We start from the raw sequence: 23,833 nt of genomic DNA on the forward strand, positions 1-23,833 counted from the left end.
AGGGGTATGGATTTTCAAGAAAATATTTTAACTTTATCTATTATTTTTTTACAATGGAAAATTCATGCACAAAATTGCACTTTTGCGCGTTAATTTGGAATATATTAGAATATTTAGTTGAATTTGGAGAAATAAAACAGAAAGCTAATTTTCTTGATTCAAGCCCATTAGTAACTAGTATTTCTTTACGATAATTTTGTGTATATTTAACAACTCGAACAATTTGGAATTCTCCTTTACTTACGCTTTCAATAGAAAGCGTAGCCGAATGAAGTATTTTTATATATTTCGAAACATGTATCTCTCAGAGATTCTACAAATATTTTTTTTACATATACATACACGTGACTTAGTATATTCAGCGTCGGAAAATATTTGTGCAATGCGCTTATCATACACGTTACATTTGAAGCATTTTTCAAAAATCCATACCCATCTGAAAAGTGTAATTGGATTTTTATGATTATGAGACTTCTTTTGGAATCGGCAAAATGCTAATCAATGATAATTTGAAACAAGAATTTGATCATTCACAATTCATCGAAATTAATGCTCAGGACAAATAAGTTTAATTGCCGGGTCAATTTTTCATGATATGAAGGTCATTAATAATTTACAAAATAACTTAGTCAAATCTTTTTTTTTTTTTCTAGTTGTTTTTGTTCAAAACTATAGATTACAATTTCTCAGGTAAATGGTGTATGCGTTTTTTTTCGGTAAAAAACCTATTATGGTCGTTCGAAAAGTACTAGAATTAATTTGGAAAAACTATATCAAGTAAGTGTATTCAACCGATTATTAAAAGTGAACTTGAGTAATCTTTAACTTGTATTTGATTCATAACAGGTGTCGGTTTATCTTGAAGTATGCTAAAAACAGTTTTTTTGTATAAATATCTAATTCGTTAAATTATTATTGGCAATTAATGGGTTATAGTAGTATTTAGCGTCAACTCTGTAGTTCCGACTCTTTACTAACTTCTATTTTTTTTATTGGCATTTTCACATAGGTGTTATTGCATTATCAAGCTTTGATATATTTATGTTATTCGGCTTACGTTTGCAAAAATAAGCATAGAGTTTTAATGATAGAGTTGTGTGAGTATAATTGATCCATAAGTAGTAGCATAGAATTATGCTTTCGAAATAAATGTCAGTTCTTTCACCTGTAGGTGACGACGAACGCCATGAGAATAAGTAGCAGTGCACAGCCGTCGATGCTTCGGTTCGAGTTCGATCTGAACTGATGATGACCGCCACCCGGCCTTTTTCTGCGTTCCTTACTCGACGACGAAGACGAGGACGAGGATTGAGTCGGGACGGAGTGCGAGCTCTGAACCACATTGTCGAGGGGCTGTTGGGACCTCACCTCTCCATTTCCTATGCGCTCGTATCCTTGGTTATACTCGTCGAGGCCGTCGAACCCCGAGTGATCTCCATCGTCGATCTCCAACCCCTGCTGATTTTCGTACTCATGCCGATTGATTTTCGACTCGACACCAGCGACGTTGTAAGACGATTTTTGCTTTACTGCGCTTGTTATATCTGAAACAGAGATGCGGTACGGTCGTCTAGCTGGATAACATGACATGAAAGTAGCACATGAAAGTAGCATTTCTCGGCCGCTGCGCTAAACGGAATATTGCTATTTTCGGGCCTGGGGTATGTAAAATCGTATACTGGCCTATACCGGGAAAAAAGAAAGCCTCAGTGCACGTGCTAATCGACCTCGGCTTCGCCTCGGTCGCTTATTTCACGTGCCCTGGGACTTTTCTGTTTTTCCCGGCCTAGGGCAGTAATATACTATTAAAAAATTTCCCATACAATTGAAAAATGTTTCGGATTTTAATCATGCTTCGGAATCATTTCAAACGACGCCTGCTTTGTACCGCTAAATCATTTTTTTGTGCTACCCCAACCTAAAGTAACATTTTACTCCCGCTGCGCAAAACCAAAATGTTACTTTAGGCTGGATATATATATGATACGTGCGAATACACATTATTTTTTTCACGAATACCATTAGTTTGTAAGCAGAGACTAGTGTCATAAAGCTCACAGGCTGGACTTGCTTTGACATTTGAGAATTGAGTCCATAAGTCAATTATGATTATCGATATAACGTAAAAAACACGAATGTGTCCGTACATTTTTCTTTGAATCCCGTATTCAATGGTTCAAAGATGAAAATAACGAGCTCTTGATATTCGAATAATTGGATTTTAAAACTCTCAACATTTGAACAACCACTAAGAAATGTATTCGATTATTTAAATAGAATGTACCAAATTTAGTGCGTCCTTTCAAGCTATACATGCATAACGAAAAGTAATGTCTAATTAAATTTACTATCGGTTATCTTTTATCGATGCTTGAGGCAGAGAAAACGTCAATTTGAAGGTATATTGACTGTAACTTGGCAAAAGCCATAGTGTCAAGGGTTTGATTTCATTAAATCTTTAACAATCGTCAAAGCTCGAACACGTTCACATTTAGAGTACCTGGAAGATTCTCACGAAAAGTCTCTCTCTCTCTCTCTCTCTCTCTCTCTCTCTCTCTCTCTCTCTCTCTCTCTTTCTCTCTCACTCACTCTCTACTCACACAAGAAAACATTAATCCAATAAAAGCTTGTCTCCAGTTAGGGCGAAGAAGAACATCGGTTTATTAAATTATACGAGTCTACTGAGTCATCTACCAGTATATCATGGATGCTGCACGAGGTTTGGTAAAAAGTACGGTCTCGAGCGCTCGAAAATAAAGGTAATTGCTTCGCACTGATAAAAGAGGGAAACGCATTTGTCGTTCTGGGTATAAGCTACCAGACAAGCTAAGTTTATCGTCAAACGAATATTAACAACTGTGCACCAACGAATACATACATACATAAATATGTATGTGTGTGTAGACATGCGCCGTAGAGATCTGTTTATGCGAGTCGGAAAAAAATTAAGAAAAGAGGAAAAAAAAATCGGAAAACAATCTACGCTGATGGTAATTTCAATATTGGCTCTTGTGCCGCTTTATAATAAAACCCGATATAATGTGTAAGAATAATGCAAAGATACAGCAACTTTACAGCAGTACTTGAGTAATATGACTTGAACATTCTTTTAATGGTATGTAATTAAGTCAAGCATCGGTTATCGGAAATTTGAAAAGGTAAGAATGCCAATTTTGAGGTCCTATCATAGATTCATTTTCCCATGCACACAGAATTATGAGGCAGGAAATATTAAGAAGAAAAAGTTTATCTATAATTTATTAAAAAAATGAAAATCAAAAATTATTTCGCTGTGGAAATTTTAATATATTTATATAAGAATTATATTTGTTCATTCTTGAAGTAAATCTTATTTACTCAAATACTTTACCATCAATTGTCAAATAAAGCGTCAAATTGAAAGATTGATAAGGGGGAAAAGAGACTAAAGGTGCATCAGCAGCACCAAAGGCATCAGTTCACGTCACGCCTATGCGTAGTCTCAGATGAATAAAATAACTAGTTTGACATATTTTCTCAAGAATGTTTCAAAAGGTACATAATGTAATTCGTGCGAAGATTCTGCACGTATATATACGCACTCGCAATGTGTGTTTCTAGAACGTATAAACGTCTTACTCTCCTATATACTGCCAAAAGCTAAAATCCCAAAAGGCTTGGATGTTAAAGTGAGGATACATGTAAACGTATCTTCTTTTACTCTGTATAGTCTATAGTCTGCATCTGTGTTAATGTATATGTATGTGTGTGTACGTAGTATTAAGTGAGACAGTGTGTGCGTGCGCCAGTTTTCATGTGGCTGTATTCATGAACACCTGAACCTTGGGCGAGTAACATCTATCTTCGCATACGTTTTCCTGACTGTACATATACTCTGTTCACTTTTGACAAATGGTGCTCTGATTTTCACTAGAAATACGTAAGATATTTTCCGAAAGAGCATAAATTATAATTACAAGTATTTATTCAAGGCTGTCAAATTATTTTCAACGTAAGAGTTGCTCTTCGAATCTTGGAGTCACTTTTAAATCGTCAGTACTGACATTTTTGGAAATAATTACGTTCTGTAGGTAAATTTCTCAAAGTAAAATTTGAAAAAGTATACTCACCATAAAGTCTGATGCTGCTCTCAAACTCGCCGTTCGAGTTTTTAGCTATGCATTTGTAAGTTCCAACGTCCTGTTTGGTGAAATTACGTATGATCAGCAACATACGCACTTTGAAATTGAAATTTGGATGTGCCACGCTGTGGTGTCCCTTGAGGGTCGGTTTCGTCAGTATTTGTACTTCGTGTCGACTGCTTGTTATGATTATATCGTCTTGAAAAAAAATGGTGTCAAGGCGTTAAAAATTTGCCGGGTTGTACTCATAAGCTCAACCAAAAACCGGTTTAATTTCGATACAGGACTTGAAGTAAAAGCAAAGGTTTAAGGTCACCAGCGAGCTATCGATACGAATGGCTATTAATATCGTAATCGACTCAATGCCCATCGACGGCTTCGGGATGAGGGCTGGCGGCGGCCGCCGTTGTGTGGGACGATGTTAAGTTTATATTTGACTAAAGCTACGGGCGGATCTTTGGTCTGTGAGGCTGATGATAAGCGCTCCCCCCCGCTTCTCTCTGTGCAGACTAGGCGAGTTGGCCGTACGCGCCCTATCGCGTTACGGATGTTGAACTACAGCCAGTCCGGGCTCACGCGCGAGTCTGAATTTCCCGAAATCTCTCATTTGAGCTGCGATGAATATCGATCTTTCTCATCGCAGCAATATCGGTAGCTGTATCGGAAGAAAGCTGCATCGCACTCGCTCGTTGCATGCCTCGCGCTATCGATCTGGATTTGCCTCGAAAAGGCTTCTTCCAAACATTTATGCATTATATGCCTTTGGGTTCGTTTTGAATAAAATAAGTGAAACCGCACGCAGTACCGTACAGTACAGCACCTCAGTAAACGGGAGTAAATTTAATGGACGCTGGACTTGCCATTGTAGTTAAAACTATATTTCAGAATTGTGATATGAAGCTCGTGTAGTAGCAGCGAAACCGATAAATCAATAAGAAAGTGAAGTGAGCGCTACTAAAGCATTTTAGTCTGATCTTTTTCCGTGGCAAAAGGATCGAACATCTCGAGCCATTGGCTTTTAGTTTGACCGATCAATGCTCCTCTGAAAAGGGATCCTGTGCGAAGCTGTCGTACGAGAGTAATACAAGCTTTTCGGTGTTTATTTTAAACCGTGGAATAGATTATTTCTTTCTGTATGTGTTTATACTTCGAAACGAAGACATTTTTTTCTCAACTTTTGCTTAAGCTTTGAAAATCATCTCTATATACATACTCATGAGACTCAACAACGCATGCATCACAAAAAATATTCCGATTGAAATTCAACATGTCAAGGAAGTATTTGAACGAGTTTTTCAGACTTTCCCGTGGCGTGTATGTATATCCTACGGCGGCAGTACGGTATCGCTAATTGCTGAGCTCCTTTTTTCATTCTCCTATATATTTTTTCTGCTATTTGATTTTTCTCGATTACATACGCTTGAAAACATTGAACAGCATTTCTATGTTTTTTTATCCTCTCTCATTTTATAATTGATAATTAAATTGAGTTGTAAAATTGATTTATAAAGAGTAGCAGCTCAAAATGAACCGAGCTATATCGAACATACCTGCTCATACAATATATGAACGGAATGAACTTTGACAGAGGAAAGCGATTGTTTAGCAAGCATTTGAAAGGAGTAAAATTGTTTAATCGAATGATACATAAAAGTAGCAGTTCATGTATTAATCTTACCTTTATTGCCGCGCCAAAAATTGATCGACACAGGAAAGGCTTCGACAATGCACTCGAGCGTGACGTCGGTCCCAAGAGGTGCACCGACTAGTTGATTCGGCACGTGTATCACCGGTGGAACTGTGTTGATACAGAGCAAAAAAAAATGTGAAATAAAAAGAGTCGTTGGCAGTAAATTTTTTTTTATTATCATCACCGTCCAATATGCAATCCCAAGGCGTGCCTCGTTAACGTTTACTCGAACATGCACTCGTTCCCATACACAGTCTCTCTTTTTCTCTCTCTCCCTCTCACTCGCTCACGATGCACTCTCTTTTTTATTTCCAGCTCACTTTTTGCTCACCGACTGATTTTAATTGAGTGCTGTGTTGTTTTTTTTTCAAACAACGTCAACGTTCAAGCTCGTACCGACGAGCCTCGACAGCATCGAACAAATGATTTATAAAATAATCATTATATTTGAGTGTCTTTGTATCCCTGCGTACAATATAACCTTAATGCTTTAGTTGAGAATAATGCATTGCGTTGAGAATTAATACCATTCGTACATTAAAATCTAAAACGTCAAACACAGGCTGACTTGAAAATTTTCTTTTATACATTTTAAATAACATGCGAGCTTATTTGAAATATGAAATGAAAGTAATATAATATTATTACGAACAAGTAACGTCGACAATTATGCGTTTGCTGATACTAGGAGGTACTCCATTGCTGGCTATACAGTGATAAACGCCCATTTGATCTCGTTTGATCTTTGATAGTGTCAACTCCTCACCAATCCACTCGTTGACCTTTTGAACTGTAACAAAAATAGTAAAAAATGAATTTTAAACTATTTCTTATTATACATCGAGCAGTTTATTTCATTTGCTTTAATAATGCAATGATATTTTCACATTCGTTTCAAAGTCAAACTTTGTCAAAATCGGATTCATATTTTGGTTGTTGGTTTGCAAAAGTGCTCCGAAATATATTGATTTTAAATTATTAGCTATCAATATTTTTATAAAATTTTATTGATTTTCAAGTAGTTCTATTCATCCTCAAATGTTACGACTTCACGCAGTGCTAGGTATGTTTTATATGCATACTCGGAATGTAATGTGCGTTACCTTTGACCTTTTCGTTGGAACTAGTTGATTTTTCGTAGAAAGGTTCACGAATAATTATATCCTTTTGATCTTCTCTGCGCCAACTGACTTTTGGCGGAGGTATACCAGTTGCTCGACATTTCAATTTGACCTGTAATTTAATTATATTTCGTAAAATGTTCTCTGTTTAGTGCTAGTTCGTTTCGATTTCTGTATTACTCATGCTTCTGTATGTACCAAGAATATTCAAGAGGTCGATTCATTCATTATTCCTTTTTTACGAAAAACATTTCTTACAAAAAAGTTAACTAGTGTATGCATAATTTTACATTCACAATCGTTAACTTTCAAAAATCTGAGCCCCGAAAAAATTCTTATTTTTGATTTTATTAGCATATGATGGTCATCCATGCCTATCTCGCGATAACTTTAAAATGGTTTTTCTTCTCAAAGAAAAATTTCTTTCGCCGGTAGTTCTCTCCGCAACTGCATCTCTGCCACGCGCATTGACCGAAGCGCGCGTGCGACTATTTCATTCCGAAATTCAATGTTAACAAAATTAGTTTGCTGCACAAGAAGCCGGACGTAAGAAAACTCGCAGAGAGAGTATAGTGAGGGAGTTGAGCAAAGAAGGAGAGAGAGAGAGAGGGCTAGAGAAAGTAAAGTAGGCAGCAGTAGTGTTACAAGAGAGAATGAAACTGTGAGATCCAATTTATCTGAACTCAACTGATAAGACCTTAATCGAGTCAGGCTGAACTCACTTTTCAATGAGCGTTCTGCGTGTACGCCTCGCTCTATATATAGCTGATAAGATTCGCGCCAATCAAGTTAGCTTCTCCCATTCTTTTTATATTTTAGATTTTTCTAAAAAAAAATTATCTCGACCTTGAGAGTTGCAACGATTTTTTTATATTATTTGCAACGAGTTTTCTTATTTTATTTTCTTTACTATTAATATGCGTATAAAATGTCTTTATACTTACGTGGTAGCCTTCTTGTACCGTCACATCACTCGATGTTTCTTCCGGAATGAAGTCCGGGGGGATTTCAACCGCCAACATACCCGTCTGCAATTCGAGAAGCAAATCATTCGTGAAACTCAGATAATATCGTGTGTATCGTGAAAATAGAAAATCGTCAGTTTTAACTTGAAAGTTTTAAGTTATTGAAATGGTATGAATGCAATTTAATTCTTTTTTAATTTTCCATTTCGTGAAAATGAAAAAACGGAAAGAATCACTTTAACGAACTGGTCAAATATTTTTATAAAAAGAAAAAAATTTAGTTCGATTACAAACGACGGTGTCGAATAGTAACGTAATAATATAGTTATACGTATATGGGAAATTCGGTATCAATTAAACCATCCAAAAAATTTTTCATGGATAAGACATTATGAACATGTTGTTTGGTAAGTCAGTAATGTCTCAGAATTTTACGTTATTGGACCTTTTCGTAAAAAATTCAAGCCATTACAAAAATGCAATTAGTAGTACAAGACATTCTAAGAAAGCTTTAGGAATTTTTGGTATTTAGAGTGCCGATATTATTTTGGAACATTTTTTTCTGATAGTTTTGATAATCTTCTGCCAATAGGTTTTTTTGCACTTTTTTCTGAAATTCCTTAACGCTGAGCTAGGATTTTTTGAAGTATCCACAATAAGCATAAATTTCGAAAAAAATCAGATTTCAGAAAAAGGGTTATAGACGGTCCCAAAAATTCTATCAAAATTCGTGAACATTTCTAACATATCGAAAAAAATGTCAATTATGTCGGGTACAGGAAAATTTTTTTGTCTGGATGAGTTTACAGAGAGTCCCCCATATATATGTATAAGGGTTCACATGGCAGATCTGAAAGTTTTTCATATTTTTCACAAGGCAGACAGGGCTCAAAGCTTTTTTAATTGGATGTGGGAGAGATGATGGACCTGAATTACTCGATACTTATTCATTGGTAGTTTTTTATGTACTCTGTCTCTTTACGAGACTGCTCTAGATGTACTGGTGAAGAGTGACGATTTGAGAATGATGAGTCAAGAGCTCTCAGCACAGCTTTCAATGTGCAATTGTTTGAATTTATTTACAAAAGTACGCGTACGTGACCAGAGCTTTTTAAAGTACTTGTATTTTACGTAATATTAGAATTTGATAGAATACTTTTAAAAAATTATTCTAAATCTTTATCACGTCGCAGCGTGTGCATAAATTTTTTTGTTCAATAAAGAAAAGTTTACGAAATTGTATAACTGACGTTTCGAAAACTACGAGTTAATTTATTTTACTTTATTTCATTGAATATTTAATATTTGAATATTAAATTTTTCAATTTCAAAAATACATATTTTTCTGGTATCAACCTTTTTAATTAATGAGTTACACCAAGAAAAGTAGATTCCTTCTTCTCGATGGGTTAGAGCGGTATATGCTCGTATTCTCGCTGGAACAATATTTCATGTTTTGCATAGCTTACATCCAAGCTTGAGGTTAGCTCTCGCAAGATTGAGAATATGCTGACTAAACCTTTCAAAATTTCATAGGACGAAAATAAAGTTTAGAAACACATCCTATCAAGATTTTAGATAAATTTTGCAAAACTCGAAATATTCTTCAAAATTTCACGATTTTTCGGCTAAATTAGTTTTTTTTCAGCGCAGTGACTTTCATTAAATTGTTGCAATTTAATCAATTCAATAACTTTTTTTTACGCACATTATGTTTTGTAAACAATTTTTTGAATCTCATTACAGTCATGAACTAAAAGAAATTCTCGTTGATATAGCTTGAAATCTCTACAAATTTAACAATGTCAACTTTTTCCATCACTTATATTCACATAATGAAAAGAAAAATTTAAATTATAACCCCATCATTAAAGTCAACAGTTGTATGAAAATATTCTAAATGCAGGAGTGTTGCCTGTCGTGTAATATTTCGAGTCTATGAAGCCAAAAGAATTTCAAAGCTCGATTGACTTCAAAAGAAATATAGCATAGTAACACGTATGAAAAGAGAGGCCGTACGTACTCATAGTAGTGTAGTAGCCAACCGGGTCAGCATATATACATCATATATTTTTACTATATATATATTGGTACATACACACACTTGTATGTGTTGCGTAGCCTGTTTGAATCATACAATGAAACCTTTACACAGTAGAGAAAAGAGACGATTTCAAGAGTAGCTGTGGATGTCGAACCACCGTACACATACATGTATTCGATGACACATGGGGCTAACTGCAGCAATGACCGAAGCTCCGCAGGCTATATAGAATAATTGAGCAAGCGAAAGCTTCACAGCTTTATGTATTAATTATTATACGACAGAAAGCGGACAGCCAGAACACGATATATATATTTATGTGCTGATGCAGCATAGTGAGGAAAATCGTCTCCCAACCGCTTCGTGTGCTCGCGCACAATATATACAAATATACGTATCTGCATAAAGTGTGACACTTTCCATGCCGATGACTCATATGGCACATTTGAATTTGAATATATACATAATTGATAAAAAATTCAAATGAAAAAATTGACAAATACTTCTTTCGATTCGATGATAATCGTTGATAATCTCGGCTTTATTTTTCAATTTGTATTATTATAAAAAATTATGGAAATAGGCATTGAGGCATTTTGACGATGATTTTTACTATTTTATGACCTCTAAACTGACCTGCCATCGCCCATTCGTTTGATTGAAAATAAAAGGCGAAAATTCATGAAAACTGTCTTCATTAACTTCCAAGAGTGGGTACTCTATGCTACGGAAAAAAATGTTTCACAAAGAAAACAGTCAAGAGCTTCGTGTTCGTTTGAGCCTAAAAAGAAGTTTAGACAATTGAGGTGTTTTCCCAGTCAAATACATCGTATGTACATGCCCATTGCATAACATTAATAGAATCTTTCATTCAGACTTGCTCAAATGTTCGAATACAAACATCATTCTGTTTATCGGCAGAAACACATTCAATACATAGTGCCAATATAAATATAGGCACACATAAATTATATTACGGCATACTTTTTCCTAATATCGTTTTTACTTTGAAAACAAGGTTACATCTAATTTTCTCGGCATTGAATATTGTAATTAAATATTATTGATTACTTTTAAAATAAGGGAGTAATCATTATCGATCCGTATATTTTTAATTAAAGAAAACATTTGTGTGAATTAATTTTTTTCGTTTCAATTTGTACGAATGTTATTTTTTATTTTTAATAACCCAAGAAAGCTAATGCACAATATTTTCTTACAATTAAAATATACTGCCCTATTTTTATAAATTTTAGGGCAAGTTTACTTTTGCATTAGGTCAGTATGACATGTGAAGTAAAAGTGACACTAGCAAAACTATGAGATCAATTTTATTTTTATTATTTTTTATAATTGTTAAAAATCCACAATTAAGCCTGTGATGGCTCAACAAGAATAAATAAAAAATTATTAATTCTAACTTAATCAGTGAGTAGGCAATCTCATTACCTGACTCCCACCTGAAAAACTCTGATCTGAACCTTGCGCACAGTGCCGAAAGGCTAAAATAACAAAAATAAGCTATTTTTAGATGCAAAGGACCATTCTGCAACTTTTTTCACATTTTTTAAGACTCAAAGATGCCAATTTTATGTTGAAAATGTAGATTGACATTAAACTGTGGTTTATATCACAAAAATGACAAAGAGGAGTGAATTAGTGTATGACTCTCCTTAGTAAATATTATGTGCAGTAAAATCCAATTGATATGATGAAAAAGAAAAGAACAAAAATTTAATCAGATGCAGCTTTTTACTATGCTGAATATATTTTTATCAAACGTGAGCATGTATCAGAAGATGAGAAGCAAGAGTAACAATATACAGACTCGTTTCTCACATTTCGGCCCTTTTATAGATAAAAGATTTTTCTCGTCCTTCGCATTGCACGCTTGAAAAACAGCAAAGCGGCTTGAAGGATGTATATATTACGAGCTTAACCTTTCAGCTATGTATAGTACCGAAAGTTTAACGTGAAGGTGTGTGGTTTTGTATACATGTATATACAGGACTTCATTAGTCGCGTTTAAAAGAGATGTATCTCCCGACTCTTTTCGATGTTTTCGTGAACAAGCTTCTTTTCACTAGATCTGTCTCTCTCTCTCTCTCTCTCTCTCTCTCTCTCGTTATGTACGTATACATAAGTATACTCAAGACCTTCCTAATTACTTTGTACCTGTCGTGCTTTAAGGCGTTGCTACTGTCAATGTAGGACTGATCTCTGCTTCGTTGAAGTCTTTTAATACGCAGTTAATTTGTTTAATTTTCTTTTTTCTATGTTCATAGAATTTTTTTAGATAAATTTTTTTTGAGCTCAGCCCTAACAATATTAACAACCACAGTATTTGGGACTTGAATTCTTGATATTTATAAAATTAATTTTAAATCAAAATCATGAACCTCGTTCTTAATATGTAATTATATTGCACCTAATTTCACACTTTATTTTAATGAGTGTCCTTTGAAATGTTAATTAATATCAGATGCTATTTCACATTAATGTACTTGATTTTGCACCTGTGTTGAATTACATTGACTTGGGCTGATCAAAAGATAAACACCAATCGGGATTAAAATAATATCCAATGCAAAAACGTTAAAGAAATAGCATCGGGTTTGAAAAAATCTATTAATTATTGAAAGATGATCAAGGAAGTTGTACGATTTCAATTATTTTGCTAAATTAACCATCGGAATAGTAATAACGATTTATTTAATATAATTGTTTAAAATTCACATTTATTAAATTCCGTACTTATTTTTAATATTACAAAAAAAACTATCAAACTAGGTTTGCTTATACCCATATATTTATTACATTTCATAAAATATTAACAAAGAAAAATAATTAGCAAGTGAAATTTTCGATGAAGAATTACCGTTCTGGTTTATTACTTTGTTAATATTATCTCTTATCTTTTTAAGCATCTGCAGATGAACCCGGATATTTAATAGCTTCAAACTTTTACTGTTTCTTTTCCATTTCAGTTAACCAAAATATTAATAGCTAATAAGCCGAATTCGAATATTATTGTGGGTGTAATTGGAAAGTCTCAAGCTCTCAACTGCACTTTAATTATTACGACTCCTTTGCATTAATTAACAAAAGGCGTGTTTTGTGTGTATTTTATGAAAAATTTTACGTTTTTAGGATGGTTCTCGATTAATTCAAACTTCTTGAAAGAAACTATCTCTTTTCTTTTTGAAACTAACTTGTTTCCTTTTTTTAGTCCAAGGTTAATTCTTGAAAAGTAGTTTATTAATTTGGGTTGTCTATAAAATACTTTGAAATCTTAGTTTAATATAGTTAAATGATGACGCGGATAATAAATAAAATTATTGTGTATTTCTAACTACATTTTTTCTCAATGAAAAATTATGACAATAGTTTTGAAAGTCATCATCAAGTTTTTTTCTAATATAAATGGATGTGTATCAAATTCGCGTTGACCCACTTAATAAGCAATAAAAAAATTGCGTTAAGATTTGAGCCCTAGGTTCAGCGTAAAAATATTTGTTACTACTATTTATTTTATCGATAAGCGAGTTAAATAAAAATTTCACGTTGTGTCTGCTGACTTCATAAACACGATATCGAGCATCAATCGACGAGCATTTTGATTTTCGATTAAATAAGATTCAAAAAGCTATTTTTCTCTTTAAAATTCTGAGTTTATACTAGAAAGATTAGACGTGTTTGAAAACACGTATTTTAATGCAAAATTTTATCATCTTCAAAATCGAGATTTATGCATTATTTCAGATGTAATAAGCCATTTATGTGCCGAAAAACGTTGTTTTTGTATAATTCGAGAAAAGAGTATTTGTTTCTTCTAAAATGACTCAGCACAATCACCTATGAAAAAATGTCAATGCATTGTTTGATAGATTTTTTTTACCATTCCAACGACGTATTTAAATTTTAAGAACTCCTTAATTGTTCTGAGATGCAGCTGTTTTTGTGGTATGCGTTTTTATAGCTGAAAATGCAGTAATTCAGAGTTCTCGAAAAATCATATTTTTCCTCACACATTATAAAATTCTGAGAAATCTATGCGAGATGGAGACGAAATTTAAGCCAAAATTTTGAAAAGTTACCCCAAAAAGTTAGCTTACAACATCTGAAATAATACGTTAATCTCAATTTCAAAGCCGGATTCTAAAAGATGATAAAATTTTGCATTAAAATACGTGTTTTCATTTAAGTCTAATTTATTTAAGATAGGTTCGGAAATTTAAAGGGAGTAGCAATTAGTAGAAAAAATAATTGTCGAATCTTATTTAAATTGAAAATTAAAATGCTCGATGAGTGATTTTATAAGCGTAATATTAAGGGCTAAAATTTTTTGGGGCTTTATTTTTAAGCATATTGAAGGCATTAAGATAGTAAAATCGAGGTTTTAAAGACCTTTGATTTTTTTAAATCTGTCTAATGTACATGCAATGATGGTAAGAATATTTGAATGTTATTTTTTAAATATTACCTATAGCATTTTTATTATTTTATTGAATTACCTGACTCTTCATCGGGTCTGTGTTGATCTGACACATGTACAAGCCTTCATCTTCTTTTTGAGCTCCTTTAATACGTAGACTCCAGGTTGTGTGATCGCCATGAGAAACGGAGACTCTTGGATTATGAGTTATCACGTGGTCATGTATAGCTTGTATAGCTTTTGTATCGGCTTTCACCCAGCCCACCTGATTTATAAATAAGAAAATTCAAAATGGAACGTCAATTTAATTAAAACGAAAATATTTTTTCATTTTTCAAAGTTTACTGAATTGCTGCATTTTGCATTCATCAAAAATGTCCCAATAATTCACTGTGTTGCAACTTGCTTTCAAATTGTTTCAAATGTATGTTATAAGAGAAATTACTATCTTCAAAATAATTTCGATCAAAAATGAATGATGATTGTAGAGTAAATGAATAAAAAAACTAACCCTGTATCCTCCCAAATGTTCCACGTGACACGTGAAAACTGCATCTCTGCCGAGAGGAACTGTTATATTGGCTAAAGGTTTCATGAATTCAGGTTGAAATGCTCTTCCTGAAAAAATTAAAATAATTTTAATCTCGGCTAGGCGATATGAATTAAATTAATTTTGGTTTATTAGTACAAAATACATATTGTGTTAAAATACACAGTCAAAATATTCATGGGTATGATTGATAAAAGTAGAGAGCATTTCTCCTAGAATTTAAAAAAATTGTTTTTGACTTTAGATAGATGAGAGCTAACAGATGCCCATGAATCGATCTAAATATAATACATATATGGCCGATTCTCTGTGAAATCGAATGGCCAAAAAATTTTTACATATATATATACAGCGCCAAATGCAAAAAAATAAAAGCTTTATGCAGTAGTATAGTAGAAGGAAGCTTAGCATTAATGATTTTTGTCCTATCGGGAATGGAAAATGTTTATTAATCCTAGTTGAGTGGTAAGAACCATTTCACTGGAATTAAAACTGAAAATAGCAGCGTTAGTCGAATATCGAGATACAAAAAAGCTCCTATGAAAAAATATGGAGGTAAGTTCTATAAAGATAAGTAAAACCGCACGCATCCTTGATTAATGTTGTAATTTTCATTTTGTCTTCAGAAGTATTTAAAGATTAGGTTAATTGTGGAGTTTTACTTCTACATTGTATTACCTTCAATCATTGTTTGAAGCATTTTTGTCTATTTTTATTAATTCGAAAAATTTTAACGTTTTGGAGTCGTTATATATCAAATAAATCTTGAATATTTTAATTTTTATTTGTGAAATACTGGAGTTCTTATTCAATATTCTGTCAAATTTCATCGAATTGGTAAAAAAATCCTCTCCAAACAACCGAAGCTACATTTAAACTGTCAACGATAAAAATATTCATCGTTAAAAATCCAAGTTTTATTAAAAAAATTCTCAAGGTGAACTTGAAAATTTTTCCATAAAATGTAAACATGTTTGAGTTTATAGACAATCGATTTTTACATTACTAAATATTGTTTCAAACACTGATTTTCAAACATCATGCTTCTCCAAGTGTAGTGGCTAATATTTACGTACATTTTCGAATACAAGCCCTAAAACTGGGATCAGAATAACCGACCAACATTATTCAATTACTCCGTTTACCGTTGGACATGGCGTTTTTTGCTTCATGTTTGCTGACGCTTGTATATGCATTGACAATTGATGACTGATTCACTACCATTGTCTTTTTTTCACGATTCGCTTTCCCTTTTCCCACCTTTTCAAGCTTACACGTATGTTTTTCATTCTCCACTGGTATTTTATTTTTTTCCAGTTTGTGGACTTTATGTATACAGTAGATTCGATTACACAAACTGACTCGCTGGGGGACGGGTGTTTCTTCACAGAGTATTTTCATATTATTTTCAAATATTATTATTGTTTGATTTCATTTTTGTTTCATTTTATGCAATTTTATTCACGTTTCGCAAATTGTGTAAGTTCTCAAGCATTTTAGTTTAAATATCATCAATGCTCCTCACGAAGAGTAACACGTTTGTGTGTTAATTTAAATGGAAAAGTGTTACTCTTCGGGGGAAACGTCGACTTAGTCTCATGCTTTCATTTACAAGTATCCAAATTCTTTTTAAAAATTTAATGTCTTCATTAATTCCTATGCAATTCATCGAACTAGCAAACTTTTATAAATGCTTCATATGGAATAAGGTTGTTCTCGACTTTAACTCAAGCAATACTGAATTACTGTTTTAAATTCTTAGGTTTTTCACGTTTGTAAAAAAGAAAGTTGGTTATTATTAAACTCTTGTGATACTTTTTTTTATAATACAATATATGCTCTCAAAGTTCGGACTGATTTATCAAGAAAGTTTTTTTCTTCTTTATTTTTAATTGTGTTTTTAAGCCTTTTTATAGGATTTAATTCGTTCATATTCGAAATTATTATTTATAGATCTTTTATTAACATATCAAGCCATTCATTTTCACAAAATTAGAATATTATACCTATCATTGAACATCCAAGATATCTTAATGAAGTTACCTTCTGTACCTTTCTTCATTCACATAAAAAAAATATTTTCAGTTTCCTTTTGGTCACCATTGGCATAATTCATTTCATTGAAAAAATTCTGAAGAATAAAAGAAAGAAACGCAAATACATCAAGGATCGAATAATATGGAAAGATTTTTGAGCAGAGAAAATAAGAAAAGCCAAGTCCATCCAGTAAGAAGTCGTTATTTTTTGTATGTACGTCGTCGGGCTACATGAACATGATGGTATAAGGGTCAAAAATATTATCAAACTTAAAGAAAAAAGAGGGAAAGAATTTTGCATGAATTTTGCGTTTGCAAAGCGAAGAATCACGCGAAATCTAGATTTTCACAAAATCAATGTTATTTTGCTTCTTGTAAGTACGAGACCATTGAATGTAAAGAAAATTTCTCTCCGCCTTTTACTGAAATTCACTACTACGTTTTTTCTGGTAATTCGAAGTAATAATTTGTTTTAACATTGATTTCTCAACCGTTTTAATACAAAATTTGTGTCCCTATTAAGTGAAAATTTTAGCTTTAAGTTTGACCAGAATTAATATCAATATTTAATAAAATACTAAAAATGAAATTTCTTAAATAAATGCATTTGGATTTCTCATGCGACTCGGTAAATATAGCATAAAACTTATTATCTTATGCTCTGAGTGGATATTAATTAGGATAATTTAAGTAGTAACGATACTGACAAATGAGTTTTTTTGGCAAGAAAACTGGTTTGAAGATACTACCTCGATTGTAAATTTTTGTTTTGTTTTGAAGAGCCTAAAACTTAACACTACAGGACTCTTAATGATTTTATTATATGAGAGTTCCATAGATATAAAGATGCGATTGACACCGATGAAAACTGCTTGAATTTCTCCAGACTGTTTTAAAAATTCTTTGAATTTATTCGAGTAAATAACAGCATATACTGCGTGCAAAGATCCACGGAAAATTTCGACTCAAAACAAAAGCAAGTAGCAGTAGCAGTCAGATTTCAGGCGTAGTTTTCAAGATGGAACAAGGAGGACAGTTCCAATCACAAAACGAAAGCAGAAAGAGAACGAGTTAGAGAGGAGAAAGAGAGAGAGAGAGAGACGAGAGGGGAGGGTAGCTATCGCACATCAGAGTAGAAGATCTGATTCAAACTTAATTTATTCAGGCCAGCATCCGTCTTCATCGTTCTTCTAGACGGTCGTATATACCTATACAGAGAATAAAGACATCTTTGAAGCAGCGCTCTCAATATACATTTATATATACGTTGAAGAAGAAGTGAAGGAAGAAGGGTTTAGCTTCGTTAGTCAACGGCATCTGCATCACCCCCTTTACGCCATAGGTATAAACGGATGAATCTTTTCTCCTTATATTATTGGCTGAATAAAGTTTCGCACAAAATGGAAAGGTATGTTTATGCGTCTTCAAATTCGCGTTTAATATGCCAATTAGCCTCAGCGATCGGGGTGATAACTATAACAGAAAATTTTAAAGCTAAAGTTTCGTTCGTCAGTGCAGCTTAATTATGACGTTCGAACTATCGTACAATATTTTTATACCTACCTTCTTCATTTTTATCTATCGTAAGATATAATTTTAAGATATATCGTCCGCAATTGACTCTTGAAATATTGTTTTTTTTATGCTTTTTCAACAGTTTAATATTAAATGTCATACTAATTGTTTAGTTTGGAGTATTATTATATTATCGAAAATGTGTTTACACCTAATTTCGAAAATCAAAAATTTCGTGCACGAATTTCCCCTGACCAAACCCTATAATAATACTCCAAACTAAACAATTAGTATAACATTTAATATTAAACTGTTGAAAAAGGATAAAAAAACAATATTTCAAGAGTCAATTGTGGACGATGTATCTTAAAATTGTATCTTACGATAGATAAAAATGAAGAAGGTATGTATAAAAATATATTAAGATAGTTCGAACGTCATAATGAAGCTGATGGATTCATTTAAATGTATAAAATAGGTCCAATTGCGTGTCAGAAGAAATTGAATGAGGATAAACGTCAATAGGTTGTACTTTTTAAATATTTTTCCTTATGATTATAGTTATAACTGCATAATGGCGCATACTATGGCTCTGATTTTTCTTCGTGTGTTCAGGGTATGGAAAAGTGCAAGTCCAAGTGCTTCCAATATGTTTGGACTTGATTTAATAACTATTGAGTCATCAGGTGATAATAAAGGAGGTTTTTTTTTCATGTAATTAATATTTAAATATTGCATGTGGGTTTTACTTCTTGCAGGGGCCTATAAGACGAAACTAAACCTACTGGGCATGTTTTCTAGGTGTACAAAGTACCCTCAGTAAGTTTGGGCCAGATCCATGACCCGGAGCTGAGGTGGTCTCCTTGTTAGTTAAATTAAATAGAACTACGTGTGGTTGGTTAGTAGGAATAAAAACGCGTGCGCGCATTGCAGACGATGAGAGAAACGATTAGAAATACATCTGAAGAAAAACGACAAATCATCGTTCAAAGGATGCTAATTTATCTCACTCACTAGCTTCAACGACTAAGTATTAAAAATAAGGAAAAATAAACAAAATCGTATTTTATTATTTACGCAGAACAAGAGATTAAACCTACGCGCTTTCTCATACGTGTCATCCGAGATCGAGGGCGCGTGGGCAAACTCGCGTGAAAAAGCACATGTGCTTCGCATTACATATAAATTCCAGCAGTGCAATAAAATCTAGTGCTCAGCTACATCGAAAATCGGTTAGTTTTGATGGCTGCACCTACTATACCCGGGCTCGAAGTGAAAGTCGTAAATACAACTAATGGGGCGGCGATGACCGTTCGACGAGCGTCGCCAAAAAGCTTCCAAAGACATTGAGAAGCATTATGCTTCCTTCGGTATGTTTAATGAAGTTTCGCGCAATAGCTGCGATCTCACGCGCTCATATACATCGCGCGCGATACGTTAATGAAATTCGTGCATGTGCTCGGTGTTATACACATGCGTGCTGGAATACACAGACAGGCATACATATATCTTGTTAATATTACACTTGAGTGAGTGTGGATCACGCAATTGCGTTAAGCTTGCGGTGTATGAACAACACATTGCCAGGCAGTAGTAGTAGTGGTGGCGCTTGCCCACGGGAGCGACGAGCAGCAGTAGCAATAGTAGCGGCACGACGTGGGTAACGCGTGCGCACGTTGCAAGTTTCGACTCATCAATTACGCTTTGTGGCGCGTCTCTCGTTGTGCGAGCGTCGGAAATGTGTCCCGCACACGTTATACAGCCACTCCGCTGCGATTTTCCATCCCACCCGACCCACATGGACATAAGCCATCCAGTCAAACCTATACGCTAAGCTTTATTATTTGCCTCATTAACGCCAACACCGAACTCGCTTGTAATTTTGCTTGTAGCCTCTTGGTATCAGTCTACACATCACCTGTTATTTTGGTTCACGTAAATTAATTAAAATCCGTGATCAATCGTTGGTTACTTTTTATTCGATTGCTTGTCCCGTGCGAGATTAAGGGAGCATCGCCGTCATACTCATGTAAGCTTTTAAGATCTGATTCGTTATCAGCGTATATTAAGCTATTTTACAATTTGTCATTTGAATATTGTTTGCGTGTGAAAGGTATGATTAAAGCTATGATTGAGACTTACCCATATTATCACCTGGATAGACGAGAAAAGCCAATAATACTGCGAAAATAGTCCTTTCTCTAGTAATCATTACGCATCAATGGTATTGAGCTAAAACATGTAAGATAATTTGAAAATTTTACTTTTTTTAAAATAATTGATAACATTATAAAATGTTAGATAACTAACTAAAAAAGGCATTGATATAATTCAAGAAAGTAACCAACTAATTGAGAGTAACTTCAAAAAATACTAATAAGAGTATATTTTTATTTTTTTTTAATTTTCTGAGTATTTTTGTTTGCAAGGTCGTTTCTGTGATTTTATTTGCAAGGAATATACATTTGAGACGATTAAAGCTCTGTTTCGTTGACTTTTTTCTTACTCCTTTTTTCTTTTCTCGTTCGGCATAATTTTCTTGTCTTCTTGTAAAACCCATCACGAAATAGAAAGAAAGAGAGAGAAATAGAGAGAAAGAGAGTGAGATCTCGGCAAGAATTGTAGCAGATGTGGACTTAATAAAGCAAGAGACCAATTTACATTTAAGATTTCATTCATGTCGAATACGTAATGAAACAGCAGAAGCCACCCCGAAATTTTTCAACTTTTCCATGGTTTCGAAAACTATATAATATACGTTAACTGACAAACGATGGAACTGCTGCTCACGTTTTTCTTTTCATTGTTTGGATTTTTTTCAATTTCTGTGTATTTTGCGTATAACTGTCAGTAACTCCAAGGGCTCATCAAAATTGTAACAACTAAGTCATTCTAATCGTTTAAATATATGAATAAATCATTAAAATTAGATAATTGTAAAAAAATGTGGAAATGTGAAATTTATTTCTATCGGGTAGAACATGGAAACTAATGTGGGGAGCAAACAAAAATTAAATGTCTTTTTCAGATAATGCCATGTATCTAGGGCAATTTCTACGCCACATCTATAAGCTCGAACGCACAAAGAGTAAAATGGCACGATCGGGTCTTTGGCGTAAGCAGAAACGCATAAAGACACCCGAGAACAGAGAATAAGAGAAGTTCATAACGCATAGGTCGGTCGCTCGAATATACATACGTACATCATGCGGTATCGCATTTCCGACGCTCCCCGCACGCGTCCAGCAGTGTACGGCTTCTCTTATATATACGTACGTGCATATAAAAACACTCGTGTGGAAAGAAAAAAACTTGTTGAATCGACTTGGCGGAGCAATAAAAAACTGAAAGCTATAGATGTCGTTTCGTTTATAGCCGTACTTGGGTGCGCACCGCGAAACAATGAAAAAGGAAGCTTAATAGGAATATATAACCCACATACGTAGACACACATGTTACCCTCGTCTCACTACTAGAATCATATTTTCATGGGTTAAATTATGCGCGTTTGCCTCGTATAAAGAGCACAGCATAGCGGCTGTCGCGCGACTCATGCCGCATGCGGAGGCGAAGCAAGTAGTATACGCGGTACTGAATCTGTGCATCTGGCACTGCTGCACGCATAAGATCGAGTTATTTGCAAAATTTCTAACGACTTTTAAGTTTTGCCTCTGCTCTTGTATGAATAGCTAAATGTGCGTGCACGTGAGCCTATACGTAGGTGTATTTGATATATTGTGCTCACTGTTGTTCGGCTCAAGTGCTTTTGCGCCTTTGGGAAGTGAGAACTACTTTTCATTCGCCGTCATCTTAGTTGTCTTACTTATACGTACAGATTTGTCTTGGTATATGCCTTGAATTAATCAACATTTTGTAAACTTGAAACTTCTGTTATATGTGGAAAGTAAAATCAGATACTCAAAAAATGTTGATACTAGGATACGATATTCGTTTGAAGAACTCTGTTAAGGGGTTACATAGCTTTATGTGACGGAAATCAATTTGTTTAGTTGAAAAATTATATTTTAAAAATCAAAAGTTCAATCAATTTGAAATTTTTACTCAATGAAGTTTATCCATTAGAGTAGCTGTAAAAAAATTCAGATAAAAATTTTGAAAATTGTGGATCATCCATTAGTATTCCACGGTCATCCTATTGTCCTACGGTAGGCAGAATATTTCTTGACAGGATCATCAGAAACGAAAAATTCGACATATTTCTCAAAGTTTATACTCTTGAATTTATTCTTTATAATCAATTCAATAGTGTGACGCTGTACCCTTAAATTGACACCTGCACAGGCGAAGCCTAAATGAAGAATCATTTTTTATCTAAACCGCGATTGTTGGAAACTTTGATAGGTATTCTCCTGAAAAACTCGCGAAAAATTATTTTTATTATACCTAATTGAATAGGAGATTTCCATAATCCTAAACGATGATTTCCATATTCAATCGTAATATTTATTATTTAATTATTTTACACCGAACGAACAATATGGGCTCAGGCCGGAGTCGACCCGGCGAGTGCCCTACCATCTGAGCTACTGAAACTCTTGTCGACATAATCGTTATTTGGTGTACAAGAAATCGAAAGATGTTATTTTTCTCTAACTTTAATTAATCAGTCACCATCTATTGGAACCTGCCCTTCTTCCACCGTAAGCTTAGTTCTTATTTCAATTTTTTACCTTTACGTATTCGAAATATTAATTTATTCTTTATGATCAATTCGGTAGTGCAACACTGTATCCTTAAATTGATACTTGCTCAGGCGAAGCCTAAATGAAGGAACATTTTTTATTCAAAATAATTTTTCGCGAGTTTTCTAGGAGAATACGTATCAAAGTTTCCAACAATCGCGGTTTAAATAAAAATGATCCTTCATTTAGGCTTCGTCTGTGCAGGTATCAATTTAAGGGTACAGCGTCACACTACCGAATTGATCATAAAGAATAAATGAATATTTCGGACGCGTAAAGGTACAAAATTGAGATTTATACTCTTGGTTTGTGATTGAAAGTTTCGGTTTTTAAAATATAATTTTTCAACGACAAAAAAATTATTTCCGTCACACAATGCTATGTAACCCCTTAATGATTGCATTTCATTTCCTAGTTCACATTAGAAGTAAACAATATAATTATAAAAATTTAATGTTAAATTAGATAAGATACTTGAATATAAGGATTCGATCAATCATCCATCAAGAGAAATATATTTAAGATACAATTGATCACGACTCCAGATGCAAAGTTACGAGTAAATTTATTCGTCATAAAAATTTCCTATAATAAAAAATCGGCACAGACGATTGAATAATACAATAAAATCATGAGTGTTTGCAAATATATGA

The 23,833-nt window shown here is 33.7% G+C and overlaps 1 protein-coding gene across 1 annotated transcript in view; it reads right to left on the minus strand.

Annotated features, from left to right (window-relative positions):
* Nucleotides 1–653: 653 nt before the first annotated feature.
* Nucleotides 654–23,833, minus strand: part of LOC106648739 (lachesin-like) — a 32,649-nt gene continuing 9,469 nt past the window's right edge. The window contains exons 2-10 of the mRNA XM_014365854.2: nt 20,620–20,709; nt 14,888–14,994; nt 14,456–14,641; nt 7,877–7,960; nt 6,915–7,044; nt 6,464–6,601; nt 5,800–5,919; nt 4,110–4,319; nt 654–1,544 (exon numbers count right to left, since the gene is read on the minus strand). Coding sequence (XP_014221340.1) covers nt 1,162–1,544; nt 4,110–4,319; nt 5,800–5,919; nt 6,464–6,601; nt 6,915–7,044; nt 7,877–7,960; nt 14,456–14,641; nt 14,888–14,994; nt 20,620–20,689 — 1,428 coding nt within the window. The 5' untranslated portion in view covers nt 20,690–20,709 and the 3' untranslated portion in view covers nt 654–1,161. The remainder of the gene's footprint in view (nt 1,545–4,109; nt 4,320–5,799; nt 5,920–6,463; nt 6,602–6,914; nt 7,045–7,876; nt 7,961–14,455; nt 14,642–14,887; nt 14,995–20,619; nt 20,710–23,833) is intronic.

Source organism: Trichogramma pretiosum, unplaced genomic scaffold (genome assembly GCF_000599845.2).
Source record: "Trichogramma pretiosum strain Unisexual culture from Peru unplaced genomic scaffold, Tpre_2.0 scaffold7, whole genome shotgun sequence".
Taxonomy (NCBI): domain Eukaryota; kingdom Metazoa; phylum Arthropoda; class Insecta; order Hymenoptera; family Trichogrammatidae; genus Trichogramma; species Trichogramma pretiosum.